The sequence below is a fragment of the Oncorhynchus clarkii genome, chromosome 13, assembly GCF_045791955.1.
Source record: "Oncorhynchus clarkii lewisi isolate Uvic-CL-2024 chromosome 13, UVic_Ocla_1.0, whole genome shotgun sequence".
Lineage (NCBI taxonomy): Eukaryota > Metazoa > Chordata > Actinopteri > Salmoniformes > Salmonidae > Oncorhynchus > Oncorhynchus clarkii.
The window spans coordinates 57,952,410-57,965,631 of NC_092159.1; the positions used below are offsets into that span (position 1 = coordinate 57,952,410).

Sequence of the window (13,222 nt, forward strand, 5' to 3'; positions counted from 1 at the left end):
AAACGCCACGGGTGTCAGCTCAAATGTAAATTACCTTTTTAAATTCAAGTGTAGCGCGACATCCGCGCGATGCAGTTTGTTAGCTAGCTCGCATTCATTTGTAAAACCAACTTTTAACGAGCACTGTCATTTTCAGCAGTGGTGGCCAGGACAGTGGTGGCTAGAAAGCTGATACAATGTTGCCTAGTGGCAAAAGCAAACTTGCTAACATTTTCTATGTTTGAGCGGTAGCTTAGGACAGTTGGTTGGCTAGAATAAGTTTATTACCAAGGTAACTAGCTAGCTAGCAACGTCAGTGAATGTGCACAAAACAGGATGACATTTGTTTTAAACCTGTGATAAATAAATGAAATGGCAATTCACACCAACTCACAACTTCTAGCAGTGTCTGCAGGACTTGGAAGTTGCCTTGAAGGTTGAGCGTCTGCTTGACCAACATGATGACCTGAGCAGACTCCACAGCCAGGTGAAGCTCGTGGTACTGCTCAATCTGGTGCACCCTTCTCTGGATCCACTGTTTGTTATCCGACTTGTCGTTTCTGCACATGATATCCAAGTCCTGCGCCAGCTCTTCGTACTTGCCCCTGTAGGCCTTGAAGAGAGTATCGACCTCTTCGAGCCGAAGGCTGCCGTTCTTCAGGCATTTGTAGATCTTATCGTACTTCGCGTAGCAAGGAAGAAAAATATCGCTGTGTATCTCGACTGGTCCTACAAAGTAGTCAACCGATTCCTCAGGGTCATAGTCTTCATCATATGCATCTCTTCTGGCAAGGTCTCGGGCCTGTTTCTCCCAGCACAACTTGAAGATGTAGCTGTCTTTAAATATGTGCAGAACCTCTGCCATCTCTCTCACGTCGTCCTCAAGTTCGAAGAAGGTGACTACACCGGCCGTTGGAGAAGAGAGTTGGTCAAATGGATGGACCTCCATGAATTGGTCAAGGGTCATTGCTTCGATGTTGGTCTGTAGTCTTGCTTCCAAGCCTTCAAATTGAACTGCAACAGAGGGATAAAGCATGAAAACGATTAGGACCACTGATCAGACTGGCCAAACGCAACCTTCCCTGGAAAGATTTTACTTTCATTCACCCATTTGACTTCTCTGGGCCTTTGACTGAATACACACACACACACAAACACACCTACCTACGACATGTTCCTGTAGTTTGCGGCTCATGGTAAGCAGGACTTCCACCAGCTCCTTCTCATGGTAGACAGCTTTCACCTCCTCCTGCCTACACATTAGCAGCCTTTTCATGGGGGCGCTGTCCTTGTAGCGCTCATTCTCCGAAAGACAGTCTGCATTTAGATCAAAAACACACATTTCATAAGCAAACAGCACTAAGACTAATAAAAGAAGACAGCCTTTATCAACATTATGAAATCCTTTCATATGAACAAAGAACTTGGGTTGCAAAATTATGGAAATGTTCCAAAAGTTTATTTTTTATTTATTTTTGAATCCCGGTTGAGGAATTCTCAGAGGAAAGAATCTTCCAACCAGGATTTCTGAAAAGATGGACATGAACTGGACGTTTTCCACCCTAAAAAAAACACAACCTTTCATTACCGATTTTCAGCAGCTCTGTGAAAGTATCCCTCTTCTCCAAGACGGAGTTGAGCAGTTTGATCCGGATGTTTCCGTGGACCAGCTGGTTGGAGATGGCAGTGAAGGATGAGATAGCTATGGCCATCCTGTCCCTGGCTTCTTCAGAGAGCTGCTCAATCAGCTTTTCATCTGCACCTAAAACCACATATGATTTACATTACAATACGGGGTAAAAGCAGCTGGATACTGAAACAAGATGGGTTAAATGCTTGAGACAGTTACAGGACTCTCAATGTGAAAACAGAAAAGTCTCACTGAGATCACAAAAACTATTAAACACCACATACAATTGAACTCCAAAAACATCACCAGAGTTGGGACACAGTGATGGCCAAAGACGGCCAGAAGAGAGTCTTTCAGGACCATACGGCAGCCAAAATCATCAAGAAATCAGACCATACACTAAAACAGGTAAATAGGCTGATTAAAGAACAGTAAATAGACTGATGGAAGTACAGTAAATAGACTGATGGAAGAACAGTAAATAGACTGATGGAAGAACAGTAAATAGACTGATGGAAGAACAGTAAATAGACAGATGGAAGAACAGTAAATAGACAGATGGAAGAACAGTAAATAGACTGATGGAAGAATAATAAATAGACAGATGGAAGAACAGTAAATAGACTGATGGAAGAACAGTAAATAGACTGATTAAAGAACAGTAAATAGACTGATTAAAGAACAGTAAATAGACTGATGGAAGAACAGTAAATAGACTGATGGAAGAACAGTAAATAGACTGATGGAAGAACAGTAAATAGACTTATTAAAGAACAGTAAATAGACTGATTAAAGAACAGTAAATAGACTGATGGAAGTACAGTAAATAGACTGATGGAAGAACAGTAAATAGACTGATGGAAGAACAGTAAATAGACTGATGGAAGAACAGTAAATAGACTGATGGAAGTACAGTAAATAGACTGATGGAAGTACAGTAAATAGACTGATGGAAGAACAGTAAATAGACTGATGGAAGAACAGTAAATAGACAGATGGAAGAACAGTAAATAGACTGATTAAAGAACAGTAAATAGACTGATAGAAGAACAGTAAATAGACAGATGGAAGAACAGTAAATAGACTGATTAAAGAACAGTAAATAGACTGATGGAAGTACAGTAAATAGACTGATTAAAGAACAGTAAATAGACTGATGGAAGAACAGTAAATAGACTGATTAAAGAACAGTAAATAGACTGATTAAAGAACAGTAAATAGACAGATGGAAGAACAGTAAATAGACTGATTAAAGAACAGTAAATAGACTGATGGAAGTACAGTAAATAGACTGATGGAAGAACAGTAAATAGACTGATGGAAGAACAGTAAATAGACTGATTAAAGAACAGTAAATAGACTGATGGAAGAACAGTAAATAGACAGATGGAAGAACAGTAAATAGACTGATGGAAGAACAGTAAATAGACTGATGGAAGAACAGTAAATAGACTGATTAAAGAACAGTAAATAGACTGATAGAAGAACAGTAAATAGACTGATTAAAGAACAGTAAATAGACTGATGGAAGAACAGTAAATAGACAGATGGAAGAACAGTAAATAGACTGATGGAAGAACAGTAAATAGACTGATGGAAGAACAGTAAATAGACTGATTAAAGAACAGTAAATAGACTGATAGAAGAACAGTAAATAGACTGATGGAAGAACAGTAAATAGACTGATGGAAGAACAGTAAATAGACTGATGGAAGAACAGTAAATAGACTGATGGAAGAACAGTAAATAGACTGATGGAAGAACAGTAAATAGACTGATGGAAGAACAGTAAATAGACTGATTAAAGAACAGTAAATAGACTGATGGAAGAACAGTAAATAGACTGATGGAAGAACAGTAAATAGACAGATGGAAGAACAGTAAATAGACTGATGGAAGAACAGTAAATAGACAGATGGAAGAACAGTAAATAGACTGATTAAAGAACAGTAAATAGACTGATGGAAGAACAGTAAATAGACAGATGGAAGAACAGTAAATAGACTGATGGAAGAACAGTAAATAGACTGATGGAAGAACAGTAAATAGACTGATTAAAGAACAGTAAATAGACTGATAGAAGAACAGTAAATAGACTGATGGAAGAACAGTAAATAGACAGATGGAAGAACAGTAAATAGACTGATTAAAGAACAGTAAATAGACTGATGGAAGAACAGTAAATAGACTGATAGAAGAACAGTAAATAGACAGATGGAAGAACAGTAAATAGACTGATGGAAGAACAGTAAATAGACTGATGGAAGAACAGTAAATAGAAAGATGGAAGAACAGTAAATAGACTGATGGAAGAACAGTAAATAGACTGATGGAAGTACAGTAAATAGACTGATGGAAGAACAGTAAATAGACTGATGGAAGAACAGTAAATAGACTGATTAAAGAACAGTAAATAGACTGATGGAAGAACAGTAAATAGAAAGATGGAAGAACAGTAAATAGACTGATGGAAGAACAGTAAATAGACAGATGGAAGAACAGTAAATAGACTGATGGAAGAACAGTAAATAGACTGATTAAAGAACAGTAAATAGACTGATGGAAGAATAATAAATAGAAAGATGGAAGAACAGTAAATAGACTGATGGAAGAACAGTACATAGAAAGATGGAAGAACAGTAAATAGACTGATGGAAGAACAGTAAATAGACAGATGGAAGAACAGTAAATAGACTGATGGAAGAACAGTAAATAGAAAGATGGAAGAACAGTAAATAGACTGATGGAAGAACAGTAAATAGACTGATGGAAGTACAGTAAATAGACTGATTAAAGAACAGTAAATAGACTGATGGAAGTACCGTGTAGCTGGAAGATGTTCTTGGCGGCTGTCCAGGAGAGCAGGTGTTGAAAGACCACGTCGTCGTCTTCGTGGTAATCACCACGCTCATCTCTCGGCCAGGACTTCTGGATGATGGTTGAGATGAGTTTGCCAAACTTATAGTTGATCTTCAACCGGTCAAAGAGTTTACCCTCGGACTTGCTCTGTGTGAGAAGAAAAAAAACATTGAAGAGATTGAGATTTGTACAGGATATGAATTACTAAAATAAGAGATTAGGTTTATGTCTTAGCCAACTTCTTCATCAAGGTTTATTTTCCATTTAATTCAGAAGCGGATGAGTTTAATATGGGCTCATACCTGCTTATAAAAGATAAAAAGTTTGGACACACCTACTCATTCATTTTTCTTACATTGTAAAATAATAGTGAAGACATCAAAACTATGAAATAACATATAGAATCATGTAGTAACCAAAAAAAGTGTTAAACAAATCAAAATATATTTTAAAGTAGAGATTCTTCAAAGTAGCCACCCTTTGCCTTGATGACAGCTTTGCACACTCTTGACATTCTCTCAACCAGCTTTTGAAACCAGCAGTTGAAAAACAAATGATCGCTGCAGAATGCTGTGGTAGCCATGCTGGTTAAGTGTGCCTTGAATTCTAAATAAATCACAGACAGTGTCACCAGCAAAGCACCCCCACACCTCCACCTCCATGCTCATGGTGGTAACCACACATGCGGAGATCAAACATTCACCTACTCTGCGTCTCAAAAAGACACGGCGGTTGGAACCAAAAATCTCAAATTTGGACTCATCAGACCGAAGGACAGATTTCCACCAGTCTAATGTCCATTGCTCGTGTTTCTTGGACCAAGCAAGTCTGTTCTTCTTACTGGTGTCCTTTAGTAGTGGTTTCTTTGCAACAATTCTATCATGAAGGCCTGATTCCCGCAGTCTCCTCTGAACAGTTGGTGTTGAGATGTGTCTGTTACTGGAACTATGTGAAGCATTTATTTGGGTTGCAATCGGAGGTGCAGTTAACTGTAATGAACTTGTCCTCTGCAGCAGAGGTAACTCTGGGTCTTCCTTTCCTGTGGCGGTCCTCATGAGAGCCAGTTTCATCATAGCGCTTGATGGTTTTCCGGATTGACTGACCTTTGTGTCTTAAAGTAATGATGGACTGTCATTTCTCTTTGCTTATTTGAGCAGTTCTTGTCAAATATGGACTTGGAATTTGACCAAATAGGGCTATCTTCTATATACCCCCCTACCTTGTCACAACACAACTGATTGGCTTAAACGCATTAAGGAAAGAAATTCCACAAATTAACTTTTATCAAGGCACACCTGTTAATTGAAATGCATTCCAGGTGACTACCTCATGAAGCTGGTTGAGAGAATGCCAAGAGTGTGCAAAGCTGTCATCAAGGCAAAGGGTTGCTACTTTGAAGAATCCCCAAAATATTTTGATTTGTTTGACACGTTTATGGTTAATACATGATTCCATGTGTTATTTCATAGTTTTGATGTCTTCACTATTATTCTACACTGTAGAAAATATTGCAAATAAAGAAAGACCCTGGAATGAGTAGTTTTGTCCAAACTTGACTGGTACTGTATATTGAATCTGTATTTAAGTCAAGTGTAACCAGTCTACTTACCTGGCACAGTGAGGTGACAGCTTCTAGAGCACATTTCTCGATAGTCTTGGCTACGTGAGGGTGAGATTCATTCAGGACCTCAATCTTGGAACAGTATATCTCTATCTGATCCAGAGGAGACTCCTAGAAGTGCAGAAAAGGTATTTCAGTCATTTCACCAATGGATATTTCAGTCTGGTCTCAATTCTACTGTATGTGTGGAAGTTTCATACCTGTTTCAGTTTGCCCTCCAAGTCCCTAGTGAACGTTTGTCTCCATTCTTTTGTGAAATCGTCATTGGCGAACTTGAGAGAGATTATGTTGTTCCACATCTGGCAAATAAAAAAAGAGCAGTCAGTAAAAAAACAAACAATATAGAACTACACATGAAAAAATAAAAATCAAGGTCACGATTTGCACAACAAAAATGAATATTTTCTCACCTCTATCTCTGTGGTGACATTTACACTGAGGTACAAGGTGGTCACACTCCTGGCTAGCAACCGGTCTCTGAAGGTTGTGCCGATCCAGGATCTGACGATCACCATCGCCTCGGATAGCAGATCCAGCTCCTTGGCATGCATATGCTCTCTTTCCACATCCTTAGTTGCCTTGAAAGGAATGATAAGTTATTTCCATCCTTTTTCGGAAATGTCTCAACCATAGAAATACAACTACTAGAATGGACAAAGACCCTCAAACCACAGCAATTTGTCTGGACCACTCATGGGTACACTCAATATGGCCACCGGTCCACCCATGACAGAAAATTGACTTAAATGGGAATGTCCGTTCTAGTAAATATTTTTCTATGGTCTGAACTAGTCAGCTGTACCTGCACCAAAACTCTGGTATTTCTCCTTTTAGAGCTTGTTCTCCATCTTCTTTTTAAATAGTGAACCAACATGTTTTGAAACTATTATTTCCCCGACTTGATCAAAAGTCGTTTTTCTCATGCTCTCTCTTATCGCTCTGCAGCAGACATATAGTGAGCAATATGTTTGTAACATAGAATCGCAATAAAGAATCAATCATGATACATATCGTATCGGCACCTATGTATTATGATAATATAGTATTGTGACATCCCTGAAAATTCCCTGAAATACAAGATAGTGGTCAGATTCAAATACGTCTTTCTTAATGTATTTTCTGTTTAATAAATAACCTTGTTATCTAGAGAGTCAGTACATACATACTGTTGGCCAACCGCTTATCTTGGGCAAAGTCTAAATGAGTCATCAGACATTTTCTACTTGAACTCCACATACCTGTGACTCAAAGGCCCGGGCAAACTCAGATATTGAGACAACCATGTTCATGCATGCCACAGGGATGTCTGTGAAGTTCTGCGTGTAGGTTGAAGTGGATCGGACTCCTTTGCAGATCTTCTCAAAAAGCTTCACTGCCGTTGCCAAGCACTCTCTGCCATACGCCTCACTAAAACAACTGCAACCACAAAAAACAGTGGATGTTGTACAATAACTATCATCAAAGATCAAATGGAAACGAGTGAACCAAATGAGTTACAGTAAGTCAATCACCTGTATTTCTCCTCAATGAGATTGCTTTGAATATGTGAGAGAGTGTCCGACACATACTGCAGGCCAGAAAAAAAACACATTGTTAAAAAACAAGTTGATTTGAAACTTTCAATGCTCTATAATATTTTTTAAAACATTCTGGGTTTATTGGATAGAGATAGAGGAGAGAGTATGCTGAAAAAGCTGTGGGCCGGATTCAAACCCATGCTGCAGGAGTAATGATATGTACTCCTATATATACACTCCTCTGTTCTGGAGGCAGCGGCTAAGACCGCTAAACTACCATAGCCCACTCCTACAGGGTATTACTTCTTCAACTAGTTATAAAAACAACTGATTGGATTTAGCTATATGGCACACTTACCAGTAGCTCAATGCGCTTTGCATACTGTGCCTTAAGAAAGTATTTACACCTGACTTGACTTTTTCCACGTTTTGTTGTGTTACAGCCTGAATTTAAATTATGATTACATTCAGATTGTCACTGGCCTAAACAGAATACCCCATAATATCAAAGTGAAATTATGTTTTTCAAATGTTTCACTAATTAATTAAAAATACAAAGCTGAAATATCTAGTCAATAAGTACAACCTTTTTGTTAAGGCAAGCCTAAATAAATGAGAGTAATAATTTGCTTAACAAGACACATAACCAATCAGTTGAAATAATCCGCTGAAATGGAATGGAGGTAAGCATCCTAGATTACAAACTTGTTCAGTCTACTTTCCACCAGACACTGGTAGATTAAATCACCTTTCAGCAGGACAACAACCTAAAACACAAGGCCAAATCTACACTGGAGTTGCTTACCAAGAAGACAGTGAATGTTCCGGAGTGGCCAAGTTACAGTTTTGACTTAAATCTACTTTAAAATCAATGGCAAGACCAGCAAATGGTCGTCTAGCAATGATCAACAACACATTTGACAGAGCTTGAAGAGATTTGAAAAGAATAAATGGGCAAATGTTGCACAATCCAGGTGTGAAAAACTCCCAGAAAGACTCACAGTTGTAATTGCTGCCAACATGTATTGACTCTTGGGGTTTAATACTTTAATATATTTTTTTATACAAAATGTTAGAATATTTTGTGTAGATCGTTAACAAGTAAAGTAAATCCATTTTAATCCCACTTCGCAACACAACAAAATGTGGAGTAAATCAAGGGGTGTGAATACTTTCTGTAGGCACTGTAGTCAGGGGGGAAACTAGTGTCCAGCTCACCTGCTTGTTGCTATAGGTGACATCTTGAGGGGCCTTCAGAGTGAAGACTTGGAGCAGGTCCAGCAGTTCCACGTTGATGAGTACGCTGCATTCCACCAAGTCCTCTATGGTCAGCAGACACATCCAGGACCGAGACACTAGTCTGTCCATCTCAACCAGATGGCCATTGTTTTTCATGAGATTCAACATCGCTCTAAAAAAAAAGGAGGAAAAAAGATGGGATATCATCAATAAAAAATCTAAATGATACACAGTGTCTTCAGAAAGTATTCAGACCCTTTCACTAGTTCCACATTCTGTTACATTACAGCTTTATTCAAAAATTAAAACTACTCAGCAGTCAACACACAATAACCCATAATGACAAAGCGAAAACAGGTTTAGATTCTTTTTACAAATGTATTAAAAATAAAAAACAGAAATACCTTATTTATATAAGTATTCAGACCCTTTGCTATGAGACCAGAAAATTGAGCTCAGGTGCATCCTGTTTCTGTTGATCATCCTTGAGATGTTTCTACAACTTGATTGGAGTCCACATGTGGTAAATTAAATTGATTGGACATGATTTGGAAAGGCACACACTTGTCTATACAAGGTCCCACAGTTGACAGTGCATGTCAGAGCAAAAACCAAGCCATGAGTTTTTTTTAAATCCTCAGCAATCTACACACAATACCCCATAATGACAAAGCGAAAACATGTTTTTAGAATTTTTGCAAATGTACAACTAAAAAACACACTACTGTTCAAAAGTTTGGGGTCACTTAGAAATGTCCTTGTTTTTGAAAGAAAAGCACCATTTTTGTCCATTAAAATAACATCAAATTGATCAGAAATACAGTGTAGACATTGTTAATGTTGTAAATGACTATTGTAGCTGGAAACCGCAGATTTTTAATAGAATACCTACATACAGACGGACATTATCAGCAACCATCACTCCTGTGTTCTAATCCAAGTTTATCATTTTAAAAGGCTAATTGATCATTAGGAAACCATTTTGCAATTATGTTAGCACAGATGAAAATTAAATAGTACCTGACAAAAAAAAGTGTTTTTCTTTCAAAAACAAGGAAATGTCTAAGTGTCCCCAAACTTTTGAACAGTAGTGTGTTTTTTTGTTGTACATTTGCAAAATTCAAAAAGGCACTGGCACATCTGAGCAATCTAATTTGCAGGTGCATGGCAACAGTTGAACAACAGGAAGGAAAAGGGAAACACACTGCTCTTTAGATCAGATAGTATCACTGATATTTAATAAACTTACGTATCGGCCTCACGAGCTTTTGTAAAAAAATAAAAAATGTGCACCCTTATGTAGACCTGGCCCCACCCACATCCGTTCCACACATCGAATGGGGTTGCAGGCAAAGGAAAAACAAATAAGTGCTACCAAATATACCAATATGCATTTGTACATTTGCAAAAATTCTAAAAACCTGTTTTCGCTTTGCCATTATGGGGTATTGTGTGTAGATTTCTGAGGATTTTTAAAAACATTTTAGCAATTTTAGAGTAAGGCTGTAACGTAACAAAATGAGGAAAAAGTGAAGGGGTCTGAATACTTACCCGACGGCAATATGTATAATATATATATATAATTTTGGGGAATTTCTACAGGGTATTTAATTTCTTTGTTTGTTTACCAAAAAAGGAACAGGACATAGTTACGAAAGGCCAAACCTTTAGCGTAATCTAGTGAGACAATAAGAATGATTTTCTAATACAACCGGGAGAATAGAAGGACTGTACCTCCTGTCCTGGCTGTTGTGTGTCATGTAGTCTGCTTTGAGGCCTTGGAGGCCCGCCCAGGACTGCTCGTACTTGGGGGTGACTGTGGTAGATATGGGTGTGAACGGTTTGGAGGATCCCTTGAGGAGGTGGAGCAGGGGGAGCACCAAAATCCACCGGGGCCCTTCAGTCTTCACACTGTTGATCAGAGCCACCAACATGTCTGGCAGGCTAGTGCAGAGAAAAATACAACAGGTTGATTTCCACACAAAAAGAAATGCATCAGCGTTAACTCATCCGTCAACTCATCCACTAACTCATCCATCAACTCATCCACTAACTCAGCATCAACTCATCCACTAACTCATCCATCAACTCATCCACTAACTCAGCATCAACTCATCCACTAACTCAGCATCAACTCATCCACTAACTCAGCATCAACTCATCCACTAACTCAGCATCAACTCATCCACTAACTCAGCATCAACTCATCCACTAACTCATCCATCAACTCATCCACTAAATCAGCATCAACTCATCCACTAACAAGCACTTTGTTAGAAACTGTTTTGAGAAGATGTGTATAAAATATATTACTCAGTTTGACTAATACAAATGATTACATCTTGTATAAAAATAAACAATAATCATAATGTCTGCAATAGGCACAAAATAAGCAGAAATCCTGACGCCAAAACCCACTTTTTGAGACCGGAGACGGCTTGGGCGAAGTCGGTCCAGTACTGCAGAAAGGAGTCTTTGGGCAGCTTGGGCAAGCACAGGGCGCTGCAGAGCCGGGTGGACTCTCCGTGGTCCAGCTTGAGGCCGAACTGCTTCCACACGTACAGCATGACCACAGCTGCCCTCATGGGGTCCTGGATGAAGCAGCTCTTCCCCTCACCCTCCTTCTGCAGCTGAGGAACAACGTTATCCAGCATGAACTGCTTCAGCAGCTTCCTGACCTTGGGGAGGCAGAACAAACAGTGAATGTTAACAGATTTGTTTTGGGGACGGTTGCACACTGCAACTCAACACTCATCCATTTGCTTTTCCTTTCCACATACAAAAGAAACGTACAATAAGACAACCAAATGAAAAATACGTGTGAAAAAACAACATCAATCATTATAGAAATGATCATTCCCACACACAATATTACCTCTATACATTTACAGCATTGTGCAGCGTCCGCACGTTTATTGGGCAGAGTTAAAATCATATGAGTGGTTGTCATCTTTTCTACAAGTCAAGCAAATAGACACAGTGAAATGCTTGCTCTCATTTCACTTCTAACAGCAACAAAATAACTGGGATAAATCAGAAGAGGGGAGGCAGGGCAGGAGACAGCAAAACAAGCAAAAGCCAAACAGCTAGGGGGCGGGGGGTAACATCAGTGCATGCATTAGCATTCAGGTAGGTGGGGGTGGGGGTACATCTAGGCCAGGGTGAAGCAGTGGGTCTTTAGGCAGCACTGGAAGATGGAGAGGGATTCGGAGTTTCGGATAGGTGGAAGGAGAGAGCTCCAGAGCCGGTGTGACATTAACAATTTCACTTACATCTTTTTCATCGTAGTCTAAGGAGTACCATTTCTTATGTGTCTCCTCATAGACAAACGGGTTCCCGTAGATCTGGTAAAACTGATTCAGCTGATTGAGGAAACTCTTGAAGTTAATGTCAGTCCAGCTCCTGAGGAGGTCAAATATACTCTCCAGCATAACTTTCCCTGCAATTTCTCGGCCTTCGATGACACTTTTCCTTTGTTCCGGCCATAAAGCGTCTTTTAGCCGCTTGAGCACGTTCTTGGATGGCTCCACACAGATGATGTCATCATACTGATGCCAGTCCCCTGAAACCAAACAAAATCATTGCTTAATATATTTGCGTACATTTTAAACAATTTCCTCACATGTAAGACAGTGTGAGCATAAATAGACGAGCAATACCAAATAGATGTATGATAAAAACCAACAAGGTTTTGAACTTCCATGAAGAAAATTGAACATTTTAAAATCAGTGACTTACAATAAAGAACTGCTATAGAAGTTGTTATAGCAACTGCACCCACCTTCTTCATTAAGCAGATGGGATTTGACAAAAAGACATCTGTTGGTGGTGGGGTAGTTAGAATCCAGTTTGTATATGTACTCATACTCGTACTTTTGCTTTTTAAGCTTGTAGACGAGGTACTTGTATGGTATGGACACAGTTGCATTAGATTTGCTTGTGATCAAGCTCCCTTCGACTAGGAACCCATGCTCTCCAAGATCCCTGTAGGAGGTAATGCATTGGTTTATCCTCTGTTACACATCATATACATTTAACCCCCCCCACGAGTCGGTTGTTTTCTATGTGAGATAGATGGGAACAACGTTGAACATTATAAGCAGGTTCCTAATGAATAAATATTCAACATATTTGGCTAAACTGTCTTGACGGCTGATACATGTATATAAAAACCTACTTAGACACAGTGAGCTCAACGGAATCGGTTTTCCAGTTCCCAATGTTCCCCCCAGCCCTGATGAAGATGCGATCCTCGTCCGGGTTCAGCTTGAAATCCTTCGAGAGGACAGCGTGGAAATAGATTGTGAGTCTCTCCCTTGCAGAGAGCTGTTTTTTCCCTGGAGGAATCCTGCAATTGGACCAAACAAAATGAATCAG

At 39.2% G+C, this 13,222-nt stretch overlaps 1 protein-coding gene across 1 annotated transcript in view; it reads right to left on the reverse strand.

Moving 5' to 3' along the window:
* Nucleotides 1–13,222, reverse strand: part of LOC139423603 (E3 ubiquitin-protein ligase rnf213-alpha-like) — a 41,769-nt gene that overhangs the window by 20,532 nt on the left and 8,015 nt on the right. The window contains exons 6-20 of the mRNA XM_071175189.1: nucleotides 13,023–13,193; nucleotides 12,627–12,829; nucleotides 12,118–12,407; nucleotides 11,264–11,523; nucleotides 10,580–10,789; nucleotides 8,825–9,017; nucleotides 7,601–7,656; nucleotides 7,328–7,505; nucleotides 6,500–6,667; nucleotides 6,290–6,388; nucleotides 6,078–6,200; nucleotides 4,432–4,615; nucleotides 1,568–1,741; nucleotides 1,144–1,296; nucleotides 374–993 (exon numbers count right to left, since the gene is read on the reverse strand). Of these exons, the coding sequence (XP_071031290.1) occupies nucleotides 374–993; nucleotides 1,144–1,296; nucleotides 1,568–1,741; nucleotides 4,432–4,615; nucleotides 6,078–6,200; nucleotides 6,290–6,388; nucleotides 6,500–6,667; nucleotides 7,328–7,505; nucleotides 7,601–7,656; nucleotides 8,825–9,017; nucleotides 10,580–10,789; nucleotides 11,264–11,523; nucleotides 12,118–12,407; nucleotides 12,627–12,829; nucleotides 13,023–13,193 (3,082 nt within the window). The remainder of the gene's footprint in view (nucleotides 1–373; nucleotides 994–1,143; nucleotides 1,297–1,567; nucleotides 1,742–4,431; nucleotides 4,616–6,077; nucleotides 6,201–6,289; nucleotides 6,389–6,499; nucleotides 6,668–7,327; nucleotides 7,506–7,600; nucleotides 7,657–8,824; nucleotides 9,018–10,579; nucleotides 10,790–11,263; nucleotides 11,524–12,117; nucleotides 12,408–12,626; nucleotides 12,830–13,022; nucleotides 13,194–13,222) is intronic.